We start from the raw sequence: 17215 nt of genomic DNA, 5'->3' as shown, positions 1-17215 counted from the left end.
TTTATATGGCCCCAAGGCTGCTGCTTGCAAATGTTATATGTTGACAATAGGGTCTGAATGAATAAGGGAAGCCCCGGGTAACAAACGGCTGTGGAAGTATCTGAAGGCCGTGGGCCACTCGGAGCAGGTGAATTCTAATGACAAGGACACAGAGCCTGCTGCGTGTGGCTCTCGGGATGTCGGGAGGGCAATGGGAGGCACCAGTCTATTCTGTCCAGTTGAGGGTCACAGAGCTGTTAAGAGGTGACATAAAGAATCAGCGGCTCTGAAACAGCCAAAACATTTTCATCCTGCTTCACCTCTGGTCCTGCCGATCGCCTTTCTGATCACAGAGCAGACTTTTGCTATTGTTGTTTCAGACCTGCCCTGTCCAACACCTGGCCACTAGCCACGTGTGGCTACTGAACACCCAAAATGTGCCTTGCAAATTGAGTTGTGCTGTACGTGTAAAAGACACACCCGATTTCAAAGACTTGGTATAAAGAAAACAATGTCAAATATCTCATTAACAATATTTATATTCTTTGACATCATATTTTCATATATTGGGCTAAATAAAAATAGATTAAGGGAATTCCCTGGCGGTCCAGTGGTTAGAGCTCCCCACCTCCACTGTAGGGGGCACGAGTTTGATCCCTGGTTGGGGAACGAAGATCCCACATGCCGTGTGGCACGGACAAAAAATAAAAATAAAAGCCTGGCTTAAATAGTCAATTCATTTGCTTTTTAAAAAATACATATATATATTAAAATTAATTTTATCCGTTTCTTTGGGCCTTTTGTGACGTGGCCAATAGAAATTTTTTAATTCCATGGTTTGTATTTGTGGTTTGTATGATATTTCTATTGGCAGTTCCGCTCTCGAGTTTGTCACAGCTCTGAGAGGCCAAATGATTTTCTCTGGGCTTTTCTGCCACAGCAAGGAAAATCTTAGTAAGAAGTGATATTGAAACTAGCATTGTCTGTCATGAAGGCTGCTCTACAGTCAGATGTGAACCACCCTGCATTCCAGGGCCTTTGGTCACCCTTCAACCTGATGGTTTCACATTCCAGGCCCCTCAGGGACAGCACAGCATGGCACCGCGTGGCACACGGTACTTGGATTCTTACTGCACTGACCTGAGAAGCTGACTCTCTGCTCTGCGCTTAGTGGCTTTTAGGGAATGAGCAGGTGTACCAGAGCCCCAACCTGTGGTTGTGCAATTCATGACTAGCACAACAGTGTCCAGTGGAGGGTGCAAGGGGGCTGCAGCTTCACGCCTGGGATGCGTATGGGGCTGCAGCTTCAGTCCATCTTCTCAGAAGGGGTGACCATTTCCCGATTCTCACCCAGGCACTAGAAACACTAGCCGTGGCCTCAGGTGCACTGCTCTCTCCCCCTAGAGATGATGACCTTTTTCCTTGCACCACTGTCTACCTTCAGCTTGGCACTGCAAGCATTTGTGGCCTAGCAAGCTCATTAATGTCCTTTGTAGGAACTGGCTGGAGCCCAGCGCAGAAAAGAAGCCCAAATAAACTTTCAAATGTGTCGGATGCAAAAGTAATTAGGGAATGCAGGTATGTTGATAAAATGTCTTCTAGGAAATCATAATATTAATAAATGAGAGTTATCAGTTTGGATACTATATGGAGTCAATACTTACTCTTTAGTAAGTGAAAATGTATAGATAAGCTGCATAAGCTCATGAATCATATTAACTAATCATGACAATGTATTAGAAATGTAACTAACTCATGAAAGGTATTTTGATTCTTTACGCACGGGGTCAGATGCAAACCACTTGGTGTCATAAAAAAGATGAATTCCATAGAAACTTGCTCAGAAACCAAGATATAATAGAACACCTTTGTATCCGAAAAACAGCATTTTGTTTTTCAAAGAAAAGTCCAGAGTTGCTATGAGTAGTTAATGAATGATGATGTACTATGTTTGAAAGCTTGGAATCCTGCTCCTCTCATATTCTCGCACGATGGCTCTCTTTAGACAGGACTTTTGAGTAATAGGTAAGATGTGACCAAGTCAATCCTTATGATAGAAATACTAAGCAAAAGGAACATATAATAGTCTATTACTACTCTAATGAAAACAACTATTTTCATAATAATATGAATTTATTGAAAACTAAACCCTTGTAAAAACAAAAAGCCCAACTACAAAACACAGGAGAAGCTATTTGTGGCTCAATTTAACACAAACTTTTAAAAAAGTGCTATGTGCTTGCTTCACCCTATTGCAGAGCGTGGAACCTGTACCTTAGCAAATGAGAGATACAAATCAGCAGAATAAGATAAATAATATCAACTGTTTGAGTTGCTTTTAAATACAAGTAAGTTTTGATATTTAGGTGTATATATGACATGCTTATCATCTTTCAGAAACTATTATACTACCCTAATATTTAACCTTATGGTCATAAGTATTTGATTCATTTCCCTTTCATCTCATATATTCAATCACCAAGTTCTGTTATTCCTTTCCTCTAAATGCTGCTGTGTCTGTTTTTCCTTAAAATTTAAATGCTACATCCAGATCGAGATTCTTACTGTCTCCTACTTCAAATAGTAGAAGGTCCGCTAGCTGTTCTCCCACGCCTTTCACTTCACTATTCTCCAAGGGTAACCTTCCCTCCAGACTGGCCAGAATCTGTATCATCTCTTTTTTTTTTTTTGCGGTACGCGGGCCTCTCACTGCTGTGGCCTCTCCCGTTGCGGAGCACAGGCTCCGGACGCGCAGGCTCAGTGGCCATGGCTCACGGGCCCAGCCGCTCCGCGGCATGTGGGATCTTCCTGGACCAAGGCACGAACCTGTGTCCCCTGCATCGGCAGGCGGACTCTCAACCACTGCGCCACCAGGGAAGCCCTGTATCAGCTCTTAAGGAACAACCCCTTGCCTGCACCAGAATGTCTTTCCACCACCTTCAACGCATCCAACTCCTACCTATCCTTGGTCTGCCTCAAGGCTTACCTCCCCCTTGGAGGCTTCTCCTTTCCACTCTTGGCAGTCCTGGCCGTCGCCTCTCTCTGCCCATGAGCCTTAATGTAGAATTTAGTAAGATAGCACTTAACCACTTGTTGCCTTGTATTTACTTGTTCATAAGCCTCCTCATCTCCCCAACCAGACTGCCAGACACTGTAGATGATATTATTTTGATATATCTTCTTAGTCTATATTTAGAATTCTAAGAATTTTAGGAGTGAATACACTTGAGGAGGGTTTGCCTGGTCAGGTTTCACAATTTTATATACTTGTGATAGACCCTTAGGCTAGTAGGCTCCTGTCAGGGTAAAAATAAAGCCAGATCTACTCTCTTACGGGTGAGTGCACTGGATACCCAGTGGGAGCACTGGGCCGGGGCTTAGGGTTCAGTGAACAACTTTGCAAGGAAGGGAATCTAAGACTCAGGAAGTAGAATTAAACATAGCATGTAGCCAAGGCAACACCTCCGCAAAGCCCAGGAACATCTGGGAAAGGTGCTTGGATGCCATTCTTGATGTAACAGTGTCAGAAAACAGAACCCCAAGTTGTGACCCTCCTGATGTGCCTGCCAGCAGTCTTGCCCTGAGGAAGATGTCCTAAAAGAGGTCCTCAGTAAGCCTTGTGCTTCCTTTAATGTGTGCACTTTCCATGCCATGGCACTCTCTACAGATCCCAAGAAAGCAGCTGGGCACACACAAGGCTGGGCCCTCAGCAGGTCCTGAAACAGAGGACTGAATGGCCAACCCTCTCTCTGGGGGACAAAGGGAAATTCCACCCTTCACCACGGTGGCGGGGGGCATAGAGGATGACCTGCTTTGTCCTATCGAGAGAATCAAGAGGAGTAATTCTATGATTTACAAAACATAGCCAGGATCCACAGGATTTGATCTCTTAAAAAAATCACTCTATCCTAAAAAAGAAAAAGAAATCCAGGAAGCGCAGAGTACCCTAACTTTTCCATCTTACTCCAAACGATACAAGTCGGAGACCTTGCAGAATTTATAGTTCCACGGACAATAATTTAAGCATATGCAAATACTGAGCAATGAAATAAACATAGGTTGTTTTAACTGTAGTTCCAGTTACCTTATGTACTATTTCTCCAATAGAAAATGGTGGTGGATTGCTTATTAACATCCACCTTCCCAAGCCTCATCGTAGACCTACTGATTGTGCACCTTTGGCAGTGGAATCTGATCCCCTGTATCTTGAACGATTTCCCCAGGTGATTCTTAGGCCCACAAAAGTTTCAGAACCACTGTCTGATGGGTTGTAAGCTCCCTCAGTAAATAAGAATATTCTCATCCCACAAAACCTTTAAAGACTATTCTCAGAGGGGGCTAATTAAAACCTCTTTCTTCCACAGTACTATTATAAAATGAATTCCTTTCCTAAAACTTTTCTTTTTCTGCTGTTTACTCTTAGCCTCATATTTCTAAGACTCCGACAGAATATCAATCAGGATTTTCAAAATATGCCAGTATGTGGATGCAAATGACCTATTATACCCATGAATTGGAACATTTCATGTATTATCTGGAATCTGGTAGTGCTTCTGCCCACGGGTTTCCCCTCAGCTGGGAGGCCCTGGATTAAGTCAGTGATGAGGGTTCTGTCAATATTTTACCTTGCATCTGAGTTGCCAGATGCTATTGGCTTAGTCAGGGTCATGGAACTTAAATTGTTTCTATAGTCCTTGAAGTAAGTCAATATTTTCAAGATTCTAAAAACTACTCAATGGTTATAACCACCAGATCTTACTCTAAAATAGCATGATGGTCATGTTGACACTGCTGTCTTTCTGAACACATGTATTTGACATGTAAATTTTATGTCAAGAGAGCACTTTAGCATTCATGAAATCAGCTCTATTAAAGCCCAAAATGTTAGAAGCAGTAACGTGAAATATGCTGTAACATATAAATTTCAATATCGGACAGTATTCGATATTCATATAGAAAGGTGTTGAAAGTCGCCAAGGAAGCCTCTGGTAGACTGAACATCCACATTTGTCTTGGATTTTCCTACTCCCTGGTATAGTGACAATAAAGGAATAAAAATGACATAAGCATCCAAAAACAAAGAGGGTGGGAGATGGAAATAGCCATCCAGGGTGTCAACAAAATTCTGGAAGATGAAAATCAGATGGCTGAGTGGTGAGCGACTGAGCTGTTTAGGGAAAGCTAAATCTAATCCGGCAGCGGGGAAGCCAGAAATAAAGCAAGAGGGGTCAAGTTAAAGGATGCTGTAAAATCTCAGGAGTCAGAAGCACCTCTGAATGCCAGGGTGGGAGGTGTGGGGTGCACACAAAAGGAAAATTGGCTAAAGTTCTGTTTAATGAAGAGGTGGACCAGACACACAACCCCAGACTGGAAGAAGGAGTGGGGAGAGGTGAAGCCACAAAACTCTGGAATCCTGCATCCCAGCCCTGGCTGAGGGTGGTCTGAGGAGCCATACAAAACAGGGAAATTAAGTGAAAGTCTACAAAGTATTTACTGAGATACCTCTCACCATCACCACCACCTGCCGATTCCCTTCCTCTGCTCAGCTCCTGAAAGCCGGCCTCTAGATTTACAACTCTCTGTGACGAAGTTGAGGGAGTCTTTTCTGACTGGCCCTGGGGGGAAAAATCTGTAGACACTGGCCCAGTGAAGTGGCTGGGTTCTAGCTCAATCCCCCTACAGTGAAACCCAACATTTGACAAGTCCTATCTAAGCGCACAGAGCAACTAGTTAGCTTTATCGTGCCTCACCCTTTAAATAAACAAACATGTGAGAAAAGCTTTCAATGTGAAAGAAAGAAAAATAAAATGAGCATATGGAAAATGGTGCTTAGGAGAAACAGAGACAAAGCAGGGAGTACAAGAAAACTTAATTTTAAAATGATAATTAATAGCTTTAGATCAAAAAAGGGTAAATCAGAGAACAAGGAAGAACTTATGGAAATTAAAAATGTGATAAATAAAATAAAATGTTTAATTTTAGAGTTGGAGCATAAAGTTAAGAAAATCTCACAGAATGTAGAACAAAAGGACAAAGATATGGAAAATTGAAAAGATATGAAAATTAGAGAACAATCCAGGAGGTCTGATACATGATGAATAAAAGTTCCAGAAAGTTAAAAAAAAGAGAAAAGGGAAGGGAGAAATGATCAAAGAAATAATACAAGAACATATCTTAAGGACACAGTTCCAAATTTAAAAAAAAAAAAAAAAGGTCACAGTACCAGACATAGTGAATGAAAAAGGGCTATATTAAAGCATATCATCAAGAAATTTCAGGGATAAAAGAAGATGTGAAAAGCTCTCAGAGTGAAAAAACAGGTTACACACATAGAGTGTGTATCCAAATGTCACTGGACTTCTCAGCAGTATGAAAGCCACAGGATGGTGAAGAAATGCCTTTACAATTTGGATGGAATATGTTTTCTTGACTATAATTCTACATCTGGCAAACTATGAGTCAAATGTTAGGATAAAGACATTTTCAAAAATCATCTTCATAAAAAGTCTCCTGTGCACCATTTCTTAAGAAGCTCTGAGCATGTGCTCCGCCAATTTAAGGGACTAAGCCGAGAAAGACGAGGAGGAGGGATCAAGAAAAACAGATAATGCAACACAGAAGGGGGTGAAATATTCCAAGAATGATGGTGAAAGGCAGTTGTATGACTTCAGTTAAGCAGCCGACCAAGAAAATGTAGGACAGAAGAATATTGGCATAAGAGCACATAAGCCTTCGGGAGAGACACCGAAGGAAAGAAAGAAAGAGAGGGAGAGGGAGAGAGAGAGAGAGAAGGAGAAAGAGAGAGAGGGAAGTAGGAGGTGGGAGGAGAGGGAGGGAAGGAGAGAAAGAGGGAGAGAGAGAAAAAAAGAAAATAATAAAAAACAGAATATTTGACGTACTTGATCATAATGAAAGTTGTACACAGTCAGAAGGGTTGAGGATAGACTGAAAGTAGGTGCAGAGATAACATCAATTTAAAAAAGAGGCAGTCAGGGCTTCCCTGGTGGCGCAGTGGTTGAGAGTCCGCCTGCCGATGCAGGGGACGCGGGTTCGTGCCCCGGTCCAGGAAGATCCCACATGCCGGGGAGCGGCTGGGCCCGTGAGCCATGGCCGCTGAGCCTGCGCGTCCAGAGCCTGTGCTCCGCAATGGGAGAGGCCACAACTGTGAGAGGCCTGCATACCACCAAAAAAAAAAAAGAAAAAAAAAAAGAGGCAGTTATAAATTCCAGAGAAAACAGAAGGTTATACAAGAAAGGAAATATAACCATAGTATACTACATAGCTAAACTGTGAGGCAGTACGCAAAAGTCAGCCATGTAAATATGCAATACTTTCAAAATCATAATTTGTGATATACTGAGTTCTACTGAGAGTATGCGAAGAGAAAAAGAGAGGCGGTGTGTGGAGGGGGTTGTTTGTGAGGAGGCAGTGTAAGTGAGTTAAATCCTCGTCTTTTATAGAATCGAACAATTGAAATATTGAGGAACAGCAGTTTATGGAGATAAATGAGAGAAAACAACTTCATGAATTGAAGCAACTGCCTTTGGGAAGCAGAAATTAGAATGGAGGGGAGGAAGCAGGGGGCTGCTCTTTCTCATGATAAGCCTTATAGTACTATTTGATTTTCTGAACTAGGTCGTGTATTATCTGGATAAAATAAACAATACATAATTTACAAAAACTAAACAAAGAGGCACCAAGTTTTTTGGGGTTTTTTTGTTTGTTTGTTTTTTTGCGGTACGCGGGCCTCTCACTGTTGTGGCCTCTCCCATTGCGGAGCACAGGCTCTGGACGCGCAGGCTCAACAGCCATGGCTCACGGGCCCAGCTGCTCCGCGGCATGTGGGATCTTCCCGGACCGGGGCACGAACCTGTGTCCCCTGCATCGGCAGGTGGACTCTCAACCACTGCGCCACCAGGGAAGCCCACCAAGGTTTTAAGGTTAAGAAAAATGTATCTTCAAAGAGATTTCCATGATGCCTGTGAATACTGGAGCTCTCATCCTTCTGTGGTGATTTTTATGGCTCCAAAGCTTATAATAATATACCTCACAGGAGACCCAACAGACTTTGGTAAAATAAAATTGAAAGGGGAAAACATTCTGTAAAATATAAGCATATATGGACTCATTATGATAGACCCAGCCACACACAGAAAACACACATATGAAGAATAAAGTAGCAAAGTGTCTATGATTTATCTAGTCCTATGATTGCAACTAGTAAAAATTAACATCACATTTTGGAAATCATTCACTTTCCATTCTTCCCCGCAGGAATTATTCTTGGGGTCTGGGTATCCCTGTACCCTTCCTTGACCAGAAAGTAGTTATTTGCTTTTGCTTTACTTCTTTCATAGTTGCTCCATTGTTTTTTCGCTTGTCGGACACAGAGACAGAGTTTGCCATCCCAGCAATCTCATTGTTGTTCCACTGGTTCAAGATAACCACCTCCTATCAAAGGATTCTTTTTAGACTTGCCTTTCCAGTTTTTCTATTTGATCTCAATGGCAGCTCTGTGTTATCTGTGCTAACACTCTCCCCATTGGAGCTGATAATCAACTGTAAACATATTTTTGGTCCAAACTTTGATCATTGCCATCAAATGACTTATGAAACTTCCTTATGTTTAAGACACAGCATTCTGTACTATACAAAAATTAGTAAAAACAGAGAGAGAGAGAGAGAGAGATATCCTGTCCTTGAGAAACAAGATCAGGAAAACAGACACAACCAAAGTAAGTTCTGGTTATTTCATCACAGAAACACATATTTTAAAAATTAGAGAGCAATCCAGAAGGTCCAATACATGATGAAGAGAAGTTCCAGAAAGTGCAAAAGGAGAAAAGGGAAGGGAGAAATGATCAAAGAAATAATAACAAGAACATATCTCAGAGAAGAGTTGAAAGCTTATAATGGTGGAAATTTTATTAATATTTTCATTGTCACTATTTTAGCTGATTTTCATACAAATTAAGAGAAGATCGTAAGGAATGACAGGGGATGTGGAGAGAGAAAGGAAAAGAGAGTGAAGTGTGGGGAGAAGGGGTTTGAACTACCTCCTAGAGGAGGGATTCACAACTCATATATGTAAATGAATAGAAAGTAATGGTATCACCTCAATCCTACTGGCAAATTGGATAACTAAGGATTTTTTTGAAAAAAAATCAGTAGAATGTAAACATTTAAAAAATAGGGTATTTTCCTTCCTTAAAAACATATTTTTCCTAGTGGTAGAATTAAACATACATGTATGATGGAACATTAAAAAAACTAAGTAAAGTATAAAGAGGATTTCTCAAAAAGATACATGTACCACAATGTTCACTGCACACTATTTACAATAGCCAGGACATGGAAGCAACCTAAATGTCCATCAACAGATGAATGGATAAAGAAGATGTGGCACATATATACAGTGGAATATTACTCAGCCATAAAAAGGAATGAAACTGAGTTATTTGTAATGAGGTGGATGGACCTAGAGTCTGTCATACAGAGTGAAGTGAGTCAGAAAGAGAAAAACAAATAGCATATGCTAAAACATATATATAGAATCTAAAAAAACGGCACTGATGAACCTAGTGGCAGGACAGGAATAAAGACGAAGACATAGAGAACGGACTTGAGGACACAGAGCGGGGAAAGGGAAGCTGGGATGAAGTGAAAGAGTAGCACTGACAGATATACACTACCAAATATAAAATAGATAGCCAGTGGGAAGCAGCCGCATAGCACAGGGAGATCAGCTGGGCGTTTTGTGACCACCTGGAGGGGTGGGATAGGGAGGGTGGGAGGGAGGCTCAAGAGGGAGGGGATATGGGGATATATGTATACATATAGCTGATTCACTTTGTTGTACAGCAGAAACTAACACAACATTGTAAATTAATTATACTCCAATAAAGATGAAAAGAAAAACACAATAAATAATACTCAAATAAATGAAAGAAAAGTATGAAGAGGAAAATGATAATTGCTCATAATTTTACCAACCAGAAATACCATTCTTAATATATTAGTTATTCAGTATTTTTCTATACCTATTAAAAAACAATTTGGATTGTGACATACAAGCTGTTATTTGATCTGCTCATTTCACTCATACTTTGAGCATTTCCATGTGATTAATCATTCATTAATAGCATGATTTTCATGTACATTATTCATTTTTCCAAAATGCTTATTTTGGTCCTAATTTTCACAATCATAAGTAAAACCATGAGCATAACCTTTGTACATAAATCTTTGTTCAATTCTCTAATTATAAGAAATAATATGTAAATTCTGAGAAGTGGAACTACCAGATAAAACATATTCAAAATTTTGAAATAAGTTGTGGGTTTTTTTTTCTCTATTTTTGGCTCCCTCTTCCTCAAAGCCTCCAGGAACAAAGTGAATTTCTATTTGTTCCTGAGAGAAATGGCGTTTGCTGCAAATGTCCCAAATAAGTAAACGTCTGTATAAGAAAATTATCTTGAAATAAATGTTCTAGTGTTATCGGCTTCAGTGCTTGAGTTACTCATTAAAACTGGGCGTTCATCATGGTCCTTGTGGCCAAGAAAGAGTAAAGTGAGTTTTCACTAGCAACAGCAGAAAACAAATTTGAACTATACCTGTGTATAATTATACTTTATATCTTGCCTGTAATTCATGCTTGTATTTGTGCAAAGTACTCGCGTAGAGTGTAATTAACTATTCCAAGAGCTGTGTCAACACTTCTCCACAATCAGATAAAAGCATGAAATAAATGGTGTGTTTGCAGAAAGACAGTCACATGTTGATATATGTATGTGGAAGCTTGTTTCAAACAGTGGTGAGTTAATATTTCATTAAAAAGCATGCTTTGCTTGATGGTTCTTTATGAGGTTAAGAAATGCTTATTCTAATAAGGAAGGTTCTGCGCATCCTGAAAGCACCTCGTGAGATGGAAGGAGGAGAGGAAGAGCGCACAGATTTAATCTAGAAAAAACCATCACTTCTGTTTCTTCATCACTTGACTGAGCCCTTTCTCAACATGACCTCTGCAGCTCAAGGCTTTGGTTACTCATAGCCAGGCAAGCATAAGGACCTGAAATAAGCACCTTTAAAATTCATGTTCCAGCAAAGACAGGAGCTTCGTCCCAAGCTGGCAAATTTCAAAAGACGTTTAAGTGAGGGTGGGGAGTGAGGCTGGCTTACGTTGCACCCACATGTCTGCAGAGTTGAAACCACTGGTCTGGTCTGGAGGAAGGACTCTAGCGTAGCTGGTGTGAAAAACAGCGGATGTAGAAGCACAAGATGCCTTAAGATTAAGAGCAGACCGTTCTGACAGCCTGCCATCTCATAAACCTCTGGGCTACAACAAACATCCTTGTGTATTGCCTATATTTTTGCCTGCTTCAGAACTTAATATTGAAATGTATAAAATGCTGCCTTTTTCCAATGGTATATAGAGTTTTAATGAAACCAAGATAAGACATAAAAGTTCCCATTTCAATGATGTTTTTCTACCAGCGACTGATTGCCGTCGATGTCAACCAAGCTATAGTTTTATTTCTCCAGGCAGAATTTCTCTAGAGCCGGTCAGCATGTGCAGACAAGAAACCACTACGAGGTTTGGGGGTTGGAAGGGCTGTGAAGGACAAGCATCAAGCCACAGAGCTCAGGCCTCTGCAGGCCGGCACCACCTCCAGCCCTGCAGGCTCCAGCAGGCTTGGGGAGGTGGGGTGGGGGGCTGGGGGAGGGCGCACACATGGAGAGGCACGTGCAAACAGTGCCTGGTGATGCAAGATCTGCCTGCCTTTCTTCTCAGCGCTTCCAACGCATCCCACTGTGGATGCCTATCCAAGCACTAGTCTGGACCTGTTTGCACGAGGGCCCCTAAAGCAAAGACTTTCCTGCAAAGTCTCCAACTGCAATGCAAATGTGGGCATCGGGGCGGACTGAGGCGCAGAATTGTGCCTCCACAACTGACAGCAGTTGGCAGTGAAATGATGGCTCATGAATTCACCCATGCCGGGGTAAGATCAGTAGAGCCGCGGATTTCCCTTCGCGCCCTGCCAGGCAGATGATGTGTTAAATTAAAGGAGGGTTGGCTGCTTGCTACACTGGTCAGGGCGAGGAGAGCCCATGATGGTCAATGCGAGTCCACTCCCCAATGGCTGCCACTTATTTTTACCATGGATCCCTGAGAGCCCTACACCCCGATACCAGGATGTCATGAAGAAAGACAGTGGGAAAGAGGAGACTTTAACAGAGCACTAAGAGACGGTCATCATCAAATTCTCCCGAATCACAGCTGAACGAATTGGAGAGGTTTTACTAAACTCTCAAAGTCACGAGGCTGAAACAGCTTCTAACGGTGCCAGTACATTAACAAATGTTAAAACGTTACACGGTCCTGCCAAAATCTACCCTCCACTTCCCTTTGCAAACACAGAAAACTCTCCCACCTTTGAACATCAAGAATCCAAATTTCCATGACTCATAACTCGGTGAGACAGGCCAAGGATGTTCAGAACCTTCTCAGACGGTTGTAGAGATCCCTAAACGCGCTGGCCTTCCCGCCACCCCCAGTCCTGGACCGCATGACCCGGGAGAGAAGCTACAGGAGAACCACGTTCTGTCATGGGACCTCGACAGCCTGCTTCCTTCCTAGTGAGCATGTTAGGCCATTTTCGCTTTCTTATCTGCTGTCCAGAATAAAAGAAGTTCGATTCCCAGGCATTCAAATACAGCAAAGTATACTGCGCCGCCTTTCCCCACCTCTTAGGAAAAAGAGGAAAAAAACCTCCAACAAACGTAGAAACTACATGAGGATATGTAAGAAGGATTTCCACAGGTGATTAACCCCCTGCCACCGAAGCACGGGGAGCACCGCACGCCGACGGTCTGCAACGCACGCCGAGAGCACCTCCAAGCGCGTCCCACTTTCACACTTACCTGACCATGGGATGGAAGCGCCGGGTAAGCCATGGGCTGATTCATCACTCCCTTCTGCTTGATGAGAAGCATGCGTTTCTGGTCCTCACTCAGGTGTGCCCTGGGGGCCTGGAGCTGCGGCTGCGGCTGCGGGGGTTGCTGCTGGATGTAGGGCATCAGGGGGGTTTTGCCGGGGTTGGCCATCGGGGGCGTCATCCTCTGACTCAAGTCTGCATTAAAATGGGTCAGAGGCTTAGTGTTGCCGTAAGTAAGAATACTGTGCTGTTTGTTTGAGGAGTTTGTACCCAGGTTATTTGGCTGCTGATTGATCATATTCATGTGATTCTGAGGGAGGTAGTTATTCATTGTCGTCTTCTGCAGGTTGTTGGCCATGGGAGGCACTATAGGATTTTGGTTGTTAAAGGCTTGGGGGTACATCATTGGGCTATTTGGTTTTTCCGCAGTGAAAGCTGCTCCGTAGGGACTGGATGGAGGCCCTAAAGGAGACCAACTTGCAGTCTGATTCGAGTGCTGCTGCTGCTTCTGCTGCAGGAGTTTGGCCCTTTGCTGTTGCTGGGCCGCCATCTGCTTGAGCTGCTCGGCTGGAGACAGCTCAGAGCCGGGCACAGCACCAGGCCCCGACCCTGCACCAGCCACTGGCACGGCGGCCGGATTAAGGAGATAACCATTTCCAGGCCGAGGTGGAGCCTGGCCTGGAGCGTGGGCTTGGTTCGGAGTTTGAGGGGACTGCACAGCACAGTGTGCTGGGGAGCTGGCAGGGTTGGGGGCCGCGGGAGTGCTGGCCACGGGAGGTAAAGTGGTGGCCGTGGAGACGGTAGAAAAGGGAGGACCAGAAGAAGAAGGCCGGGCCTGGGGAGAGCCCAGGGAGACGTGTGCAAAAGGAGAGTGGGACGGGTCACTCTTGGCGCTGGAGCTCTCCTGGGAGATGGGGGTCTCCGTGGCCGGCTGCGAGAACTCTGGTTCCTTCTTCTCTTCGAAGTCTTCGTTGAACAGGTCCTGTATGTCATCTTCAGGAACTGTGTTGGCCAGTTCATCGATTAATTCTTGCCACTCCTGATCATTCAGGTTAATGTCTGAGAACAGCTTGTTCTGATTCGAAAGAGACGTTTCTGATGTGTCTATGCAAGTAGGGTCATCTAGAGGTTCTTGTTTGAGGTCCTTGCTCTGCAAGATGGTGAAGCTGTCCTCCAGGTCACTGCAACCATTCACAGGAATTTTAAGTTCTGGGAGTCTCCCATTCTTACTCAGATCTTCCAGAAGCCCAGGAGTGTGAGTCCCACTATTCTGCAAGGGCAAAGAAGGCTTCAGGTCAAGTTGGTGAAGAGGAGAAGCTGAAGGCAGTGGCATGTTGTTGGGCAAATTGTTGATGGCTTCCATCCCTGTAGGAATGTCCTTTCGTATTCGCTTGCTAGTTGGAGAAAAACTCCCATCACAAGCACCATTCTGCTGGTCTCCATTAAGTGGTGATCGGGCTCCTTCCAACTTCCTTTTCACAGTCTCTTGGAGCTGGAAAAGAAACAGGAAAGAGAATAACTAAATCTCCAAGTCCTGGTTTACTTACTCATTAAGCATGGCGGTATGCATCACGACGAACTCATTTTTAAATGGTTTAGAACACATCAGAAAGATGTTATACTTCTAATTTCAAAATTGGCCAGGCTTCAATTCAAATTCTATGGGAAAAGGTTTTGCCCAAAAGCAGAGCTCATACGGCTAAGAGATAGAAAGCAAACTAAAGACTAGAGGGTGGAACAAAAGAAAAGAAAGAGTTAAGGCAATAATTCTCCTATTGGGAAGCATCGTCTTATTATTATTTTTCAAATGAATGCTACGTGTGAGACTTGGCCCAAAATGTGTCATGCTCTAGAAAGGTGCTAAAACCTATCTTAAGTTCTTGTCGCATCTGACTTGAGAACGTTAAAGAATTAAATCAACAATACTTTACAGAACACTGAAAATCCTCCAAGATTACGGAATTTAACACATTCGCTGAATAACACAGAAATGAAGATTCATGGTTAACATCACCAGAAACTTCGTTTTGGTTCTCATTTTACTTGACCTCCCAGCAGTTCGTGACGTAGTAGCCTGCCCTGTTCTAAAAGTATGCTTCCATGGGTTTCCATGATACCACACTTTTCTGGGTTTCCTCCATTCTCTCCATCTGTGCTTTCTCAGTCTCTTCTGTATTCTTCTTTCGCTCTCCTAAGTGCTGGGATTCTTCATTGTTTGGTCTTAAGCTTCCTTCTGCTTCCAAGGCACAGTACATGTTGTTTTCTTTTCTTGGAACATACTTCTCCCCCATGCCCTGGTAACAGCTACTCATCTTCCAGGTTGTAGCTTAGACTTCACTTCCTCTAGGAAACCTTCTCTCACATCCCTTCACCCCAACTACAATGGGTACCTCCTTTGGCCCACCTGCACTGGGTTGGAAATCCTGGAATACGTTTTCCAAGCAACCTCTACTTCCCCATCATAGCTTCTACCATACTTTGGGGCAATTGCTTAAGTGTCTGTTTAGTGAGCTCCAAGAAGAAGGGCTACGGCTGACTTGCTTACTGTGTATCTGTGGGGCTGCAGGTAGGGTTCAGTTCACGTTCATAGCAGTGGTTAATAGTGGCAAAAATGAATGATTCTATTGTTTCATTCACAGGGGCTGAGGGAGGTGAGCTTGGATCAGAGCAGGAGGCAACTCCATTGACATGAAAGAATGCTTGACTTTGAGCTTCTACATTCCTGGTAATGGAATCTCTCACCCTGGAGAGTATTGTGTCCATTTAACTGGACTCCTTTGAAAAGCCCGGGGGAAACGCTTGGTGGATGATGACAAAGGGAAGGCAAACTGGGTTAGACAGAGGTTTCAGTAACTTTGCAGAGCTGAAGGCACAAGGCAGGGTGACCTGGGGAAGGAGGGAAGAGGCATAAGAGCCCCACTTGGGCACTCTCCTATCCTTGCCAGAGGGGCTGCGTATCACAGGAGCAAGGGGGGAGAGGGGCAGGCTCCCCTCTGACGCCCCACTCACACATGGAACTGGGAAGGCTCCCCGGCCGCCACCTGTAGAATAAAACCCTTCCGGAGACAATCTGGGGGATTCTAAGAAGTGCTACTTTATTGCCTTTCTCTCATAAGTAGAGAATTCCATTTTAAAAGGAAACAAAAGAGGTTCTTAAGTAAAAATCCAGTCTAACCCTTGCTCCTAAACTTTCTATTTTTAATCACCAAACATTCTGTAGTTGCTTGGCAGGTGTCCTGAATTTCTGAAAACAAGGCCCCAACTGGGACACAATGGGATTTGACTTCAAACAAGATCTGGCTCAATCCATCATCTTAAGTAGAACCTGCTAGAAAATTACGTTATTTATTGAACAAACCAGGAAACCGTGGTTCTGATCGTAGATATGGCAGATACTTGAATGTAGCTCCAACACAGTGGCAAGTTCAGATATGACAGCTTCAGGGTCTAAAGGAAGTAAAGCTCCGGGCCCTCGGCACCTCCTGTAGGGATGTTAACCTTAAAAAAACAGGCACTTGGAGGGGGAAGATGGCGGAAGAGTAAGACGCGGAGATCACCTTCCTCCCCACAGATACACCTGAAATTCACCTACACGTGTAACAACTACAGAACACCTACTGAACGCTGGCAGAAGACCTCAGACCCCCCAAAAGGCAAGAAACTCCCCCACGTACCTGGGTAGGGCAAAAGAAAAAAGAAAAACCAGAGACAACAGGATAGGGACGGACGGAACCTGCGCCAGTGGGAGGGAGCCGTGAAGGAGGAAAGGTTTCCACACACTAGAAGCCCCTTTGCGGGCGGAGACTGCGGGTGGCGGAGGGGGAAAGCTTCGGGGTAGCGGAGGAGAGCACAGCAACAGAGGTGCGGAGGGCAAAGCGGAGAGATTTCCGCACAGAGGATCGGTGCCGACCGGCACTCACCAGCCCGAGAGGCTTGTCTGCTCGGCCGCCGGGGCAGGCGGGGCTGGGAGCTGAGGCTCGGGCTTCGGTCGGAGCGCAGGGAGAGGACTGGGCTTGGCGGCGTGAACACAGCCTGAAGGGGCTAATGCGCCACAGCTAGCCGGGAGGGAGTCCAGGAAAAAGTCTGGACCTGCCGAAAAGGCAAGAGACTTTTTCTTCCCTCTTGGTTTCCTGGTGCGCGAGGAGAGGGGATTAAGAGCGCTACTTAAAGAGCTCCAGAGACGCGAGACGCGGCTAAAAGCACAGACCCGAGATGGGCGTGGGACGCTGGGGCTGCTGCTGCCGCCGCCAAGAGGCCTGTGTGCGAGCGCAGGTCACTGTCCACACTTACCTTCCGGGAAG

General features: G+C 44.1%; 1 protein-coding gene across 2 annotated transcripts in view; it reads right to left on the bottom strand.

The window, feature by feature from the left end:
- MAML3 (mastermind like transcriptional coactivator 3) overlaps positions 1-17215 on the bottom strand; it is a 439331-nt gene that overhangs the window by 172933 nt on the left and 249183 nt on the right. For both annotated transcript variants that reach the window (XM_082644936.1, XM_082644937.1), the window contains exon 2: positions 12901-14406. In XM_082644936.1, coding sequence (XP_082501062.1) covers positions 12901-14406 — 1506 coding nt within the window. The remainder of the gene's footprint in view (positions 1-12900; positions 14407-17215) is intronic.

The sequence above is a fragment of the Mesoplodon mirus genome (genome assembly GCF_964341445.2).
Source record: "Mesoplodon mirus genome assembly, chromosome: 2".
Classification (NCBI taxonomy): Eukaryota; Metazoa; Chordata; class Mammalia; order Artiodactyla; family Ziphiidae; genus Mesoplodon; species Mesoplodon mirus.
The sequence above is the reverse complement of the archived record's forward strand: the minus strand, read 5'-3'. Positions and strand labels throughout refer to the sequence as shown.